Raw genomic sequence first — 15142 nt, 5'->3', positions numbered from 1 at the left:
TTCGTCTTTAAGTCTTAGCTAATCAATAAACCACACAACTAAACTAGGCCGTGAGTCCTTTGGGAAGAACGATACTTGGTCTTACCAAGTTTATTACTTGAACGATTCGGTCATACTTGCCGATTGAAAAACAAGTTTGTGACATCATATTTTGGTGTTCATAAATTTGTCCATCAACTATCTTTATCTATCAATCACACAAATGTATAATGGGTATCACAGTAAGAACAAAAATGCAAGCAGAGTTTACGCACGAAAGAATTTACAACTATTTTCTCAATATGTTGCCACGAAGATACACTTAGAAGCAACAATACATTGGGTATAGAGTATAAATCACCAATCAAGAAGAATTGGAAGAAGAGGGGAAAACATCTTTAACAGCGAAAGCAGTAGTGAGGTAATTAAGTGTGTTCTTCAATGTTTCCTTCTCTCTCTTCAATCTGGCGGCGGTGTCCTCCAATTCAAGCAGCGCTTGTTGCTCCCTTGGCGTGCCCTCGAAGGTGCTGCCAACGAAGAACGATTCTCAGATCCCCAACCTCCTTCTCCGGTTTCCCTCCCAAGCGGTTGGATAACCGGATAACGTCCTTCATGTAGGTCTCCACTTCGGTGGCCAGCTTGTCCAGATCTAGGTCAATGGAGGGACATGGTCGGTTCTTGAGCCACGTCACCTGTGCTACTAGGTAGGGTTTCGTGCGTACCACACTGTTCACTTGGAACTGTTCCTGGCCCTTACAGATGTGAAAAAAGAGGTCATCCACGAGACTCTCATGCTATATGACTTCGTCAACACACCCAATGGCGGCGGTTCTAGAGATGGCATCCATGTAGATGACGCCGAAGAGGAGGTTTGTTTGAAGGAGTGTGTGATGCGGTAGTGGAACTCGAAGATCTATAAGGGGAGGGTGTGGCCGGGGAAGAGCACCAGAGGGAGAGGGAAGAGAGGAAGCTCGACGACGTCATCGTAGTTGGGGGAGTTCGTGTGATGCTTCTTGGAGAAGGAAGAGGAAGAGTAGCGGAGAGTGGAATTAGGCTTCCGGCAGCAGTGGCGAAGAACGAAGAGATTGTGATGGTGCTTGTGGTGTAGTGAAATGAAGATTGTGGTTTGGGAGAAAATAAAGGCAATAGGGAAATGAAGATAGTGGTTTAGGGGAAATGTAGGTAGCGCGGAGGAGTTAGAGTTTGGGGGAAAAAAGTAGAAGGGTTGAAGGAGCAGAAAAACTATTTTAAAAATAAAAAAATTTAAATGTTAGGGGCGATTTCTATTTTAAACCGTCGAAAAAAATTTAAAAAGAAAAAAATAAAATAACTCCGATTGCAGTCTTGAACCGCCAGGAATTTTTCGAGGTTTCAAAAACCACCGAAAAATAACTTCTTCTAAAATGTATTATTTTTGTAGTGTATGACTTCAAAAAACATTACAGAATTATCATTGGATTGTTTTATACTTCTGTTTCATCAAAATCAAAATATAAAAGATGCGTTAAAAGTATTTTTATTTACTAACGTATATGACAAATATCTAATCAAGAAAGTGTTCCTAAGAGAAAAACAAAAAATCAACATCAAGTATCTTATTGGTTTTTGCACCAAAGTAGGCAAATATGCCTTCCATATTACCAAAATGGGCAAATTTTGACCCAAAGTGAAGTCGTGGGGGGCCAAAACGACTTCAAATAAAGAAGTCGTGCCCCCTCTACACGACTTCACAATGTTCATTTGTTCAGTGTTGAAGTCGTGCACCCCAAAAACGACTTCTGGGTTCTGTAATCGATTACAATGTACTGGTAATCGATTACAGAGTGTTGAAATCGTGACCCCCTGCACGACTTCAAATGAGTAGGCAGAAAACGTACTGGTAATCGATTACCAGTGTGTTTTTGGTTGTTTTTTGAAAATCATTTTGCATTTTACATATGTTATGTATTGGTTGTGTTATACGAAAAGAGAAAACAAATATTAATAAGAAATATTAATAGTAATATATCAATAATGGATTTGATTACGATTGGGTAAGATTAAGAAAAAACTAATGACGAAAGGGACAATTTCCCCTATGATGACCTTCATTGCGGTAGTAAGAGCATTTTTTTGGCTTATCTGGATTGGATTGATCCTTTTCATTATGAAGCCTATTTGTAGATGGTCTTCCGGATGCTTTGCGTCGCATTTTAAGATCTGGTATGAAGTTTGGACCTGTATACACAGACCAATAATCTTGATTTTGGATTGGGTGAAATTGTACTTCGTATGCCTTGAAAATGTTGTTAAGACTGTACACTGGATCGATTACTTGGGTTAGTGGGATATGCGAAAATGCACAAACAGCAATGACATGATGACATGGGAGACGAGTAGCCTGGAAGTGACCACAATCACACCACCATTCATTTAGGTTGACCTTGTAGGAAAGTGGAACAGGGCGGTAGTGGTGAGGTGTTGAAATTTCCTGAACATCAAATTCAGAATTTTCACGGTTGTAGCAATGAACATGACAAAATGCGGATTGTTGTTGATTTTTCCTAATGATGTCGGCGATTTGTTCAGGAAATTGGTGTTCTGCTTGTAGCATACAGTTCGCTTTTAATCCGCGTTCAACAAACCATGATTGTGTCCTCTCAAATGTTGTTTTGATGACTTCACACACTGCTAATCGATTACATAAACCCTGTAATCAATTACCAGATACTCCCTGTAAGGGATTACAAGATTTGTTGTAATCCATTACCAAATGGACTGGTAATCAATTACAGGGTTTCTGTAATCGATTACCAGTGAGCACTGGTAATCGATTACAAACCCCGTAATCAATTACCAGCCCAACCCTAGTCTATATAAATTCAACTTTTTCTCTCTCCTCACGAACACACACCACTCCCACTCCAGTAGCAGCGCCTCCCCACGGTTTTCCCTCCTCTCCAACCTCAAAAATCATCTTCTCTTCCACCATTTTCACTTCAAAACACCATTTTTCAACTCCCCTTTCAATTATCTTCAATTTGCACCGATTGGATTTTCAAATGGTGGAATCTTCAAAGAGGCAAAGACTAAGGGGCTCATCTTCTACAGCTGGGGGACGTCGCCGCTGTCAACCTTCACCCGCAGAAAACTCACCCTCGCCCTCACCACCACCTCCACCGACTGCTTCACACCAAAATCTTCAATTTTCAACTCCTGCACTAGCCCAAAGGTATTTCTCGCTATATAAAGACCGTCAAATCATTGAGCCAAAATACCTAGATGAGCAATATTTTGAAAGTCAAAGTTTTGAATTTTTTGGCATGCTCAAACATATAGGATTGGATGAATTTTCCTGCGATGTTGCGCGTTATTATCCTGATTTGGTACGTGTGTTTTATAGTAACCTAAAATTTTCTGAAACTGGAACAATGAAAACTGAGGTGCATTTTTGCTTCTATAGCCAACCTTCCCTCTATTGGGTTGAACTTTGAGGGGAAATTATTTGAGGATTGGGCCAATGAATACAATATAGACGTAGCCAGACAATTAATTTGTTTGCCACACAATCCTCCTACGAGTAGAATTTTAGCCGGTAATATGACAGCTGAGGCTAGAGTCTTACATTATGCTATATGTCGTGTTTTGTTTCCACGTGTTTCTAACTTTGCACAGGCAACCGAGGAAGATCTTCTGATAATGTGGACAATAATGACGGCAAAGCAGATAAACTGGACCCATCTCATCCGACATAGGATGAAGAAGGCTTTGAGGCCAGGTGCTCCTTTACCATATCCAATTTTGGTCACCCGCATCCTGGAACATTTTGAAGTTCCACTAGAGGATGAAATATCTGTCCCACCTAGTAGGCATTGGACAATATCAGGAGGAGTCATACAATCATTTGGATTGACCAAAAATGCTGACAATAGATGGGTTCACAGAAATTCTCCTCCTCCACCTCAACATCAAAATCAACCACCTCCTCAACTACAACCACCACCACTTCGTCAACAACAAACTAGTTCATTTGATGACGTCATGAGGGGATAAACGATCTCTGAACATTTGTTGGGGACAGCTTCAATACACTCAATGAAAGCATGAATGCAAGATTTGAACAATTGGAGCTCAACATGGGTGACCGCTTCGATACTATTGATGCTCGAGTTGAGCATGTGGAGCACGACATTGACTATCTGCGTCGTCATTTTGGTCCACATGGTGGATCATCTTCCTAGATGCCTTTCAATTTGTAGTGTCCTTTTCTTTTAATTTAAGCTTCTTCCTTTTGTATGCATTTTTATTCAATAAAATACTACAAATTTCATTTATGATTTCATCTTATGATTTTGTCTTATTCTATTACATAAAACCATATACTCTTCCTATACAAAACAATACATCACAATGTAATCAACAACAATGTGTGCTTACACAAATTCATATCAATACACTTAATAAACTTCAAAATATGCACCATAATTACAAACAAATTTTCAAAACCAACCAAAAACACACTGGTAATCGATTACAACAACCTTGTAATCGCTTACCAGAGTGGTTCTTGCACCAAAAAAACACTGGTAATCGATTACAGAAGTGTGGTAATCGATTACCAGTACGTTTTTGCCTACCATTTGAAGTCGTGCAGGGGTGTCACGATAACCACACTGTGTAATAGATTATCATTACATTGTAATCGATTACAGTCACCAGAAGTCGTTTTTGGGGTGCACGACTTCACCACTGCACATATGAACAGTGTGAAGTCGTGCAGGGGGGCACGACTTCTTCATTTGAAGTCGTTTGGGCCCCCACGACTTCCCCATTTTCGTAATTTCAGTTGAATTTGCCCATTTTGGTAATATGAAAGTAAATATGCCTAGTTTGGTGCAAAAACCTATCCTATTAGAAGAAACTTTTTTTAATTTTTGATTGTCTATTTTTCTTATTTTGAACAAATGACTATAATGACTTACTAATTTTAATTTGTACGCTTTGTCATTTATTAAAATGGTTGACTTTATTCTTTGTTTTTTTTTATGAATGATATATGCAAATTATAAATACTAAAAATCGAAAATCTTTGCTTTTTATAAATTTTAACCCCAGGCTGTAACGAGGTTGGTAATGAGGTTTCCAAACTACAAGTAGTACTACGGGTTTTAAACTACAGCAGTACTAGAGATTTTTGAACTGTCGGTAAATTGTGCTAATCTCATAATGACGTACGCTAGCTTTTCCTAAAGATTAGTAAACTGTAAGAAACACATTTAGTAGTAGTTAAAACTTCAGAAACGCCGAATATAACCTTAGCTAAAAACAATTATTTTTGTAGTGGATCAGCTTAATCTTGTATATAGTTTGGCCATTAATTTTCATACCAACAACTACAGAAAATTTTAAATTTACAATAAAGAGGAGGAATGCCAAATGACATTTTCACATGGTTTGTTAGTACCTACATCTAAGAATAAATTCTAATCCGTAGAGAAGACAATGGGCCAATGTGTCCTCACCATCTTCACCTCTTAGGTACCTTAATTGGTGACACTTTCTCTCGCCTCTAACTTGAACACTTGGAATTCAAAGTGGTGATTCAAGTTCACTGGTTAGAATCAATTGCCTAAGTCCCTTTGGTCCAATAGAACATAAATGTTCCATGTCTCGCCATCACTACAAATAGGTCCCACTTTGCTAAACTTTCAACCCTCAGAAGTACACATTTCATCTTCCTGAACTATCATTAAATTTTCACACTTATTAAGAAATAATAATGTATAACTTAATGACTAGAATTTGTTTATTAAATGCTTAATTTATTTTTGTTTTACATTCCGAGGACACTAAATATATTGTTTATTTATTTTTATCTAATTGTTACTGTACAGAGTATTGGAATATGAAAGTATTACTTTCAAACTTCTTATTTTAACGGAACACGTATTACAACTTTTAAGATGCTATTATTCCTTAAACCGGAGGTAAGAGAAAACTAAGCCCACTTTGCCATGAGAGACATGCCAGCAGCACCCAAAAACACTGCTAAGTAAGATTTTAATTGAAGGTTGACGCTTCCCTGCAATCTAGGGCTCATGAAATCAGTAGAAAGAAGATCAACCAAAGCCATGTAAATCAAAAGACCAGCAGAAGAAGCGTTCAGCAACCCCACAGTGATGAGTGCACTTGAACTGTTTTCTCTGTAGATTGTCGACAATGCAATTCCTAGGACAATTCCAAATGGGGTTGTCACGGAAAAGAAAAACATCATAGTGACATTTTTAAGGACTTGTATTGGGCCTGTTCAAAATTTGAAGGGTTAGTCTCATTAACATAGAAATTGAAAATTTAGTGATGCATGCTCTTTCTGGTATATATATATATATACACCTGCAGAATGCACCCTCCAAGACCCATGCCTTCAAACATTTGATGGAAGCAAAGCGCAGCTATTAGACCTTTTATGGTGCATGTGTTGTTTGAGGCTCCCATTCCAAGTCCTATAACCACTGAATGAACCACAATTCCAAGTTCTAATACCTGCATTTCCAATTTTCATTTATTAATCATAATATTAAATTATAGGCTTAAATTATTACCCGGATTACTGTCCCACATAATTATAATTGAGTTTTATCTTTTTGAAAGGAAAAACTTATCGTATGTATGTTAAAATTTACGAGGATTATGATAATATTGCTGCGACTTAGTAGAGATATAACAGTTGAAAATCCACACTAGACCCTAGAAGGAAATATGTAGGAGTGATACAGTCTTTTAGCTGGATGTTGGCTTAGCATAACTCGACACTTCTATTATTATCTTGTTTGACTAATAAGGTTGTTAATTATAAAAATATACTTTGATGTATTTTGAAAACTAATGAATTAAATGTCTTGATCAATCTTTTAGAAAAATTAAACACAAAGATATTTATGGATGTTGAAAAACTTCGAGAGAATTATTATATGATCTAAAACCTCACGTTCTTGTTAGTAATTTCTGATGACAAACATTTAGAGAGAAATAGCAATAGTAAAAAATAAGAATTTTAACTCGCTCATTTCATATTGATTTTATCGCAATCGAAGCAAAAATGATGCGGTTTCATTTTTGTAATTATCGCAAACGTATATGTCTCGGTTCAAAAAGAACCAAGGCCTAAAGAGGTATACAACCTCGGTTGTTTAGAGAACCGGGACATAAAATAACTGGAAAAAAACATTGATAGATTTTAGAGAGCGGTTCTTTATAGAATCGAGGCAGTAGAGGCTTATTGCCTCAGTTAAAAAAATAACCGAGGCAATAACATGTGTTTATGTTTAAATTTCACGAACAAAGGCATTTTTAGACAAAAGTCATCTTCTGCGCAGCTGCTCTCTCTCGTCTTTGATTTCGCAAGCACCATCTTCAACATTTCTTCCAATTTTTATTTCATTTTTTGTTGATTAAGTGCTCAGGAATGATTTTATTTCAATGTAACCGATTGATTTTGTGCACAGGTGCTCTTCGAATAAATGTTTTGGAATGTTCATTTCGTTTCGTTTCAACCCCAAACTCACCTTCAAGGTTAGATCCGTTTTAGGGTTTTCATGTTTTTGTTTGGTTATTTGTTGGACAACGTTTTGTGTGCAGTGTTTTCTGGATGTTTCACGTTTTCTGTTTTCCTGATAAATAAAACAACGTTTTTGGACAGTGTTTTGTGTGCGGGATTGTTTATGTGTTTGTTTCTGTGTTTCTGGATAGTGGTTTGTGTTTTGTGTGCAGTGTTTCTAGACAGTGTTTGTGTGCGAATCTTAAATGGTTACAGAAACTATCGATTTTTTTTTTTAAAAAAAAAACATACTTTAGACAACGATTCTAGTACAAACCGAGGCAAAAAAAGGTCTATTGCGTCGGTTCTGGATCTAACCGAGGCAATAGACCCAATTTTTTTTTTGTTTTTTTGCTTTACAGTTTCGGATTTTTTAAACCGAGACAAAAAGTTTCAACTTTTTACCTCGTCCAAATATACTTCGATTGTGCAACTACTGTCATAAAGTCAAAACAACCTAGACAATATCTTTTCGTTGCACTAGTGTAATGAGCAAAAATCTTACCATGGCAATAACACGATAACGTAGAAGCTGTGATTGGCCTTCTGTCTTGTTATCAGGGTGGTGGTGGCCAAAGTTAACAACACCACCCATCTCTTGGTCTCCACCACCTGCAGGGTTGCTCTCAGATGAAATAATCTCAGTCCTAATCTTCTTTGTGTAAGCACTAGTAGCCAAAGAATCCACCATCATCGTTATAATAGCAGAGAACATAGCAACAAATCCCGAAAATGGAAACTCGTGCCACAGTTTCTCCTTCAAGCAATCAGACCGCAACATGTCAAAGGAATCGGGAAGCACGTGCATGAAGCCCGTGCCTAGAATTATACCAGCCGCAAAGCATTTCACAATTACGAAGAGATCGTTTTCAGGGTTCAAAGCTGGGATTGAACGTGTCACTAAGGGTAGTGTGACACCAATTATGCTACAAACTAAAATGGCAAATACGGCTATGAGTTTTAGAGGCAAGGCTTTCTTTTTGTTGTTGCATGCGTTTGCTGATTGAGCTTCACAATCAGCCACGGCTTGAGGTGTGAGAAGAGTGACGAGAATGAAGAAAACAAAGATAATCTTGAAAAGAGTCGCTGAAGTAATTGCCATTGTGGTTGTCTTTCACAAACTCTCTAGGTCATTCACTTCTTACTGAGCTCTATTTGTAGTACAGAATCTGAGTTGTCAAAATAAATAAAAGTAGTTGTGGGAAGTTACGTAGCATAAATTTTGAAGGGTGTCAACGTACCACATCCCTTTCTGTAATTAATAGCAGTAAACAAGTACACCACACATTATAAAATAATTCTACGATGGATGCATATAACACCAGCTAAAGTGACTTCACATGAGAAGGATTAATGTTATTACAGCAAAATTAACCTTACAGAATGGCGCTATGGCAAGGGTCATAAATCAATTGCTATAGGATATATATATTATAATGAAAATGTTTTTGTACGTAGAAAATGAGTACTGAAGTTAATGTTTATCACATAGACGGAGGCAAGTGGAGATTGCACGAATGAACAAAGATATGAAGTGTTTCATGGATCATGCTGTGTTGAAGTAGTCAGATAATGATGCTATTTATAATCTATAGCACTGTTTTAAAAAACTGTGATTAAAAGAAGTAAACTGCTGAGTAGGTTCATCATTTCATGTTGTTTGTGACGAGTGCATCATTGCTCTTTCCCTCTTGTCCATTGCCAATTAATAGGGTTCTTGAGTTTGACTATATATGTTTTCTATGAATATAACATATGAAGTTACCTCATTGGATTATGATAGTATTTCAACTTGTAATTTATCACTATATTACTATTCTCAATGTTAACATCATTTATTCTATGAAACTTCAAAAGAATTATTATATGATATAAAAAGCTACTACAAAATAAAAGTCAAACAATTATGTCATGTTATGTTAATGAACATTTATCAGTTTGTTCAACCACTAATTTTATCAAATGGTTTTCTAATTAATAAGCTATAGTTTTTATAATAGCTTACAAAATTAGTTTATCATTACATTGACTAATCAACCATTAGCAGACATATATATAACATCATTAAATTCTAAGCTCAAGATTCAAGTTTAAGCATAGAAAAAGAGCAATATACAGGGGTGCATAGTCTCAGGAACATTGTGTATACATTGTGGTTAGACTTCTACGAAATTCCCTCGATAGGATCTGTGGTATGGTTTCATGAAATTCTAGCTTATTTTGCAAATGACCAGAAATTTGTTTGTACGACTTTAATGCAGTTTAATATTGACAGTGATGGGTTACTGATAGAAAATAAAAATGACTAATTTATTCAGGAGACTCCACCATCTTCAATTACAAACTTGTGAAAAATATGTCAAATAAAAACTTTAAAGAAAGGCACCAACCCCCTCTACAAACTTTTCTGAAACACCTATTTAAAAATCGTGATAAAATAAATTTAAATTAGCCTTCTAAACTCTTCCAAATATCCTTATCTAATTAAAATGATTAAGCACGGATATATTTAAGATTAACTTTGGAAAGTAAGCTAACTTGACTCGAAAGGGTTTACTTATGGTTTAAATAAAATAAATCAATTCAACCTAATTCACTTTCTAGTAAGTAAAAATTTGTAATTTAGCTCAATCCTTCGTAAGTTGGTGAGTTATAGAACTATAAGTTGACTCAATTGAAAAAAGTTCGTTCTTTCAATCTACTGTAAATATTTATTATAATACAATCAAAAAATTAATTCAACTCATTTCTTTATAATAGTAAAAATAAAAATATTCGCCATTTTTATCATATATTATTATAAATATAGCCGTTAAAAATTAAAATATCAACATTAGCAATAAATAAATTAAAGACATAATTTAATTCTTATATTTAAGTCTTTAATTTATTTTGGTTCCTATATTATATTTTATCTTGAGTCACAATTTTTCTTAAATATAGTCAATGTAGTCCTTTTCTTAAATAAACCTTAACAAGTAACCATGTCATATCAATAAAAGGCTTAATTAATTTGTATAACGAGACAATCACTACAAGAAATATTACATTTACATACAAATATTTATATACGGATTGTAATCTGTATATAATTCAAATATTACCGGATTTTATATACGGATTTTAGAAAATCATTATTTAAAAAAAATCAAAGTTTCAGACTCTTTCCTCGAACCGTCTTTCCTTAACCTTCTTCACTTTTCTCTATTCTCTAAGCTTCTTCCCCATCTTTACTCCTCTTCATGCTTCTCCTTCAATAAGACGTGAACTTCTTGGGCCCTCCTTCGAGCTTTTTCTTCGTTTTCATCGGTGCGTGCGTGTGGCTTTTGCAACCATCGAACGTTTGTCCTACCGATTCAGTCGATCTACATCTCTAGTTAGGGCTCCAACCTCTTTTCACCATTTTCTTCATTTTCAACCGATTAAATCCTCTTTTCTATCGATTAAAAGCCTTTCCACCGATTGATTCTTCGATTTAGGTTTCCTTCGTCAACCTAGGGTTTTAGGGTTCTTCGCGTCGAATCCTCTCCGTTTTTGGAGTATTCCTGGATTCTCATGGTTTGGAAGAAATTGCACACAAATGCTATTCAGGAGAACAACTGAAAGATGCGTTGTCGAGCTGGAGCCATGCTTTCGCCGTAACTGCAGGTATCACTGGTTGGGTCCTTTGTACTTTCTTTGGTTTGAGAGTGAATGAAGCATAAGTTAAGGTTGTGAAAGAGAATACTGTGTTAACTTGTTAAACTAAACGTTAAGCATCAATAATCAACAATTATTTATCTTTCCTATATTCATCACAGGGGATAAGAGCTATCGAAGGATTGTCCCTGAAACTGCATTCCAGCATTAGAGATTGCTTGGAAGCTCGTTCTTTCAAGAAAATGAAGAGACTAAGACTCCTACAACTTGATCATGTACAACTTAGTGGAGATTATGGGTATTTCAAGCAATTGGTGATTGGTGCTGTCAGAGGATTTCTAAGACCATATTCTCTTGTAAGTAGTGAAAATTGGGTTGCTCTGTTTGCATCAATGGTTAATGGTCTGATAATTGGGTTGCTCTGTTTGCATCAATGCTTAATGGTCCTGTTCAGTTTTTTATTATAACCACTTATTAGTTATGATTGCATTAATGTTTGCATCTGATATTCTTTCATGACTAATTTTAGTTCATATCTTGTAATATACCTGTAATGAAATGAAATAAAAACCAGAGAATAAGATTTTTCATTGCTCCTGCATCTCTATCCAAGTTACGCATGAGTAATATGTGGGGTGGAAAAACAAAGAAACTTACATGCTTAAAAGAAGATGTTCTATATGTGCTCTCCACTTTCTTCCTTGGTATGTCCTATATATGGATGGCTTCCTTGTCATCATGTATTTTATTTCAGCCAAGAAAATAGGTCATTTCCTTTCCATTAATTCCACACTGCCCCCTTCTTCTTTCACGTATCAAGTCTCTCATTTCTCCAATAATATAATGTCACAAAGGGTCCTCCACTTATTGTTTTCAGCCGTGTGTTTTTGTCTCCTCCCATGTGCACTTTTGAATTAAAAAAATAAATGAATGCCCATCATTCACGTGATGCACCTCCACTTCTATATATATTTTTTATTGAGTCATATGAAGTGTCGTGTGCTTGCTGCACAATCCATATTCTTTCTCACTTTCCGTACAACCCATGTGAGCTTCCAAATTCATTTTTAATGCTAGTGCTCTTTTTGGTGGTGGCCGTGTGTGTTAGAAAATGTGGCAGCTGCATTCCATCTCCAAATTAAAATTCGAACATGCATTCTCCATGCCCCACTTCTCCACTTGAAGCTTTTTATTTCTTCATTCTTTATTCTTTACATCATCCTTTCTTCATGTGCCGTCAGTTGTACTACCACCACTTCAGTTGTGTGGCATTTTTGGATATTTTCATAGAATGTTGTTATTAACAGAGATTTATGTTTGTATTTCAACCACCCATCCAGTTTTGAGAAAGAAGAAAATAAACAATATTTGATTCTTTGAAAATTGTTACTTTCGTTGCTTTGATCATTGAAAATTTGACATAAAAAAAACTCTCTCCCTAAATAAGTTTTTGAGGAAGAAGAAAATACAAAATTGATTTTGAAAATTGATGCTGTGATCGTTGTAAGTTTTGAAATAAACCAATTGGTCTATTTTAGAGGTAACTTGGAAGCTTTAGTGGTCTTTATGATGAGCAGCAACAACAGCTAGAACTTTGTTTTTTTTTCAGCGCATTAGCATTTTGCTGGTAGTAGGGGTGTGGATAAAGAGGAGCAGTGGGTAGTTCTAACTCTCGTGTGGGTAGTTCTAACTCTCCAGATTATGTTAGCAGTATTATTCTATCATGTATCCTCTGTTTATATGCTTGTACAAAATGTTGTTACTAGTTGAAATCTGTATGTTCGTGTATGTGTGATTATTAAGGTTGCTGAATTATGTTATCCCTTGCCCTCAGAAATCAAGTAGGCTTTCGACATTTGGGGATGACGTGTCTACATCCCCTGTCAAAAGTGATGCAAGATTGGTACCCGAAAGCATAAAGGATATAGTTTATGACGTAAACAGTGCACCTTTGGTCAATTTCCACCATTATGAAAGATTGCAGCAGGAAGTTTCATACAAGGTAGATGTTTATTTTGTTTTCACGATAAGTCCAACCAAGATGTATCGTTTTTGTAATTTGAATTCCATATCTTTTTGGCTATGCTTGATTGTGCTGGTGAAAGTCGGAGGGTAGAAAGCAGATTATGGTATCAAAATAATTCTTAACCAAGACTTAAAATGTATTTTATTATATATCTTTTTTATACCCTAACTAAGCCAGAGTAAAGTGATATTCTCTGCATATTTTCCAGCTGCTCAAGCTCATACACTTTTTCTATTACCATATTCTTTTAAATAACATGCATATTTAAAGTGATTTTCCTTGCCCATAAATTTACATTGGGTTATATTTATCTTCTTCCATTCTCAGCCCGTGGTTGCTTCAATGGTACTGGCATATCTGATATTGCGTTTGCCTGAATGAGGAGCAAATAGGTGTTGCACGTAGAATAGATGGAGTAAGGGCACGGTGATTAATTGCATTTCAAGTGGAAGAATATGCCAATCAAGGGTTGCTGCCACGTTATTCATCTAGGAGCTAAAAGGGTCTTTTTTTAAATTATTTTAAATGCTTATTCTTTGGAATGGTTACGTGAATTGGTATATGATGTGTCATGCATTATCTTATTTCTATGTATTGCATTTTACTGGATTTATTAAGCCAATGGGAATTGAAATGCATTCTTGCTGCACATGCTATGCTTGTTTCTAGTTGAATGAGAAAAGAAAACAAGTAAATTTTGCTGTCACGAAGACTTCCAGTTAGCTGCTATAAATTTTGTTTATATATTGTTGTCTTTGCTGTATAGACTACATAAATGCTACACTAAAAAAAAATTGTTGTATTTGCTGTAAAATCTGCATAAAACCTTTGTTGTTTTTGCTGTAAAATCTGCATAAAATCTTTACTATCTTTGCTGTTAAATATGCATAAAACCTTTGCTGTCTTTGCTGTAAAATCTGCATAAAACCTTTGCTGTCTTTGTTGTAAAATCTGCATAAAACTTTTGCTGTCTTTGCTGTAAAATCTACATAAAAACTTTGCTGTTATTGCACCTAATACCTTGCTGTTTGGGCTGTTCTGGATGCTATTATTGCAATTAAAACTTTGATGTTTGCTGCCCAAAAAGTCTTGCTGTTTTGGTTAAAATGGTGCAGAATATCTTTGTTTTAAAGCTTTTTGTTTTTTACAGATGCAATGTGGTTATTGGCCAATAACCTTAAAGGGAAAATGCAATGTGGTGAAGTTGTTATCACGGTGATGGAGTGGTGATGGAGTGCAACTGACAATATCAATCCAAGATGAACAAAATCCTTAGTGATTATTAGGAAATTATAGACTTGTCATTCTATGTTGTTTGACATGTTATTAATTGTAGAATTTATATTGTTTAACATCTTAGGAACAGTACAATTTATTTATGAATATTAGACATTTTGTAAACTTATTTGATATGATTTTTAAGTAATATATATTTATTCTTAATGTGAAATGTTTGATATGGTGTTAAATAAAAGTTATTGTGATGGTTGGTTGTTATTACAAGTTTAATTGTAATCAATGTATGTGCAGGTGTTGAATAAAACAATTTTTTCTATAAACAATGTTACATACGGATTTTTCCGTATATAATTATATACGGATATTTCTGTATGTAATTATATACGGATTTTATATACGGATTTTTCCGTATATAATTACATACGGATTTTTCCGTATGTAATTATATACGGAAAAATCCGTATATAATATTAGCTACGATCATTTTATATACGGATTTTTGTCCGTATATAATCCGTATGTAATACTTTTTTATATACGGATTTTTGAAGTTTTATACGGATTTTGGCGGTAGATAATAATGATTTTTCTTGTAGTGAATGTGGTTTTTATAGTTTTGTTTACTCAATTTTGTTTTTATATCTTTTTAAATAGAGATAATGTGGTCATTTCATTGAAATCAA

General features: G+C 35.2%; 2 protein-coding genes across 4 annotated transcripts; one reads left to right on the top strand and one right to left on the bottom strand.

The window, feature by feature from the left end:
- Positions 1 to 5803: 5803 nt before the first annotated feature.
- LOC124834572 (fe(2+) transport protein 1-like) lies at positions 5804 to 8699 on the bottom strand. The gene is given in 4 exon segments (XM_047309284.2): positions 5804 to 6249; positions 6252 to 6261; positions 6352 to 6501; positions 8061 to 8699. Coding segments are annotated over 4 exon segments (1050 nt in total). The 5' UTR covers positions 8658 to 8699; the 3' UTR covers positions 5804 to 5956.
- Positions 8700 to 10711: 2012 nt separating this feature from the next.
- On the top strand, positions 10712 to 14670 carry LOC148194948 (uncharacterized). Of its 3 annotated transcripts, XR_015781076.1 has the most exons (5): positions 10714 to 11203; positions 11356 to 11550; positions 13029 to 13196; positions 13548 to 13723; positions 14371 to 14670. XR_015781076.1 is itself a non-coding variant. In XM_088095579.1 (4 exons), exons 2-4 carry the CDS (start codon positions 11437 to 11439, stop codon positions 14437 to 14439), a joined length of 351 nt encoding a protein of 116 aa, XP_087951705.1. In that variant the 5' UTR covers positions 10712 to 11203; positions 11356 to 11436; the 3' UTR covers positions 14440 to 14670. The 3 variants fall into 3 exon arrangements, 2 of the variants coding, with proteins under 2 accessions (XP_087951705.1, XP_087951706.1); XM_088095579.1 differs by lacking the exon at positions 13548 to 13723 and having other exon boundaries at positions 10712 to 11203; XM_088095580.1 differs by having other exon boundaries at positions 13548 to 14670.
- The last annotated feature ends 472 nt before the right edge of the window (positions 14671 to 15142 follow it).

This window comes from Vigna umbellata, chromosome 7, assembly GCF_029865625.1.
Source record: "Vigna umbellata cultivar VRB3 chromosome 7, Vumbellata_1.0, whole genome shotgun sequence".
NCBI classification, from domain to species: domain Eukaryota; kingdom Viridiplantae; phylum Streptophyta; class Magnoliopsida; order Fabales; family Fabaceae; genus Vigna; species Vigna umbellata.
Note: the sequence above shows the minus strand (reverse complement) of the source record. Positions and strands in the feature narration are given on the sequence as shown.

What these genes read in the sequence shown, in the direction of transcription:
- LOC148194948 (XM_088095579.1), top strand. Translation starts at nt 11,437, where the DNA reads ATGAAGAGACTAAGACTCCTACAACTTGATCATGTACAACTTAGTGGA. An exon ending in TTCTAAGACCATATTCTCTT is followed by an intron (nt 11,551 to 13,028) that starts GTAAGTAGTGAA and finishes CCTTGCCCTCAG; the next exon opens with AAATCAAGTAGGCTTTCGAC. An exon ending in AGCAGGAAGTTTCATACAAG is followed by an intron (nt 13,197 to 14,370) that starts GTAGATGTTTAT and finishes TGTTTTTTACAG; the next exon opens with ATGCAATGTGGTTATTGGCC.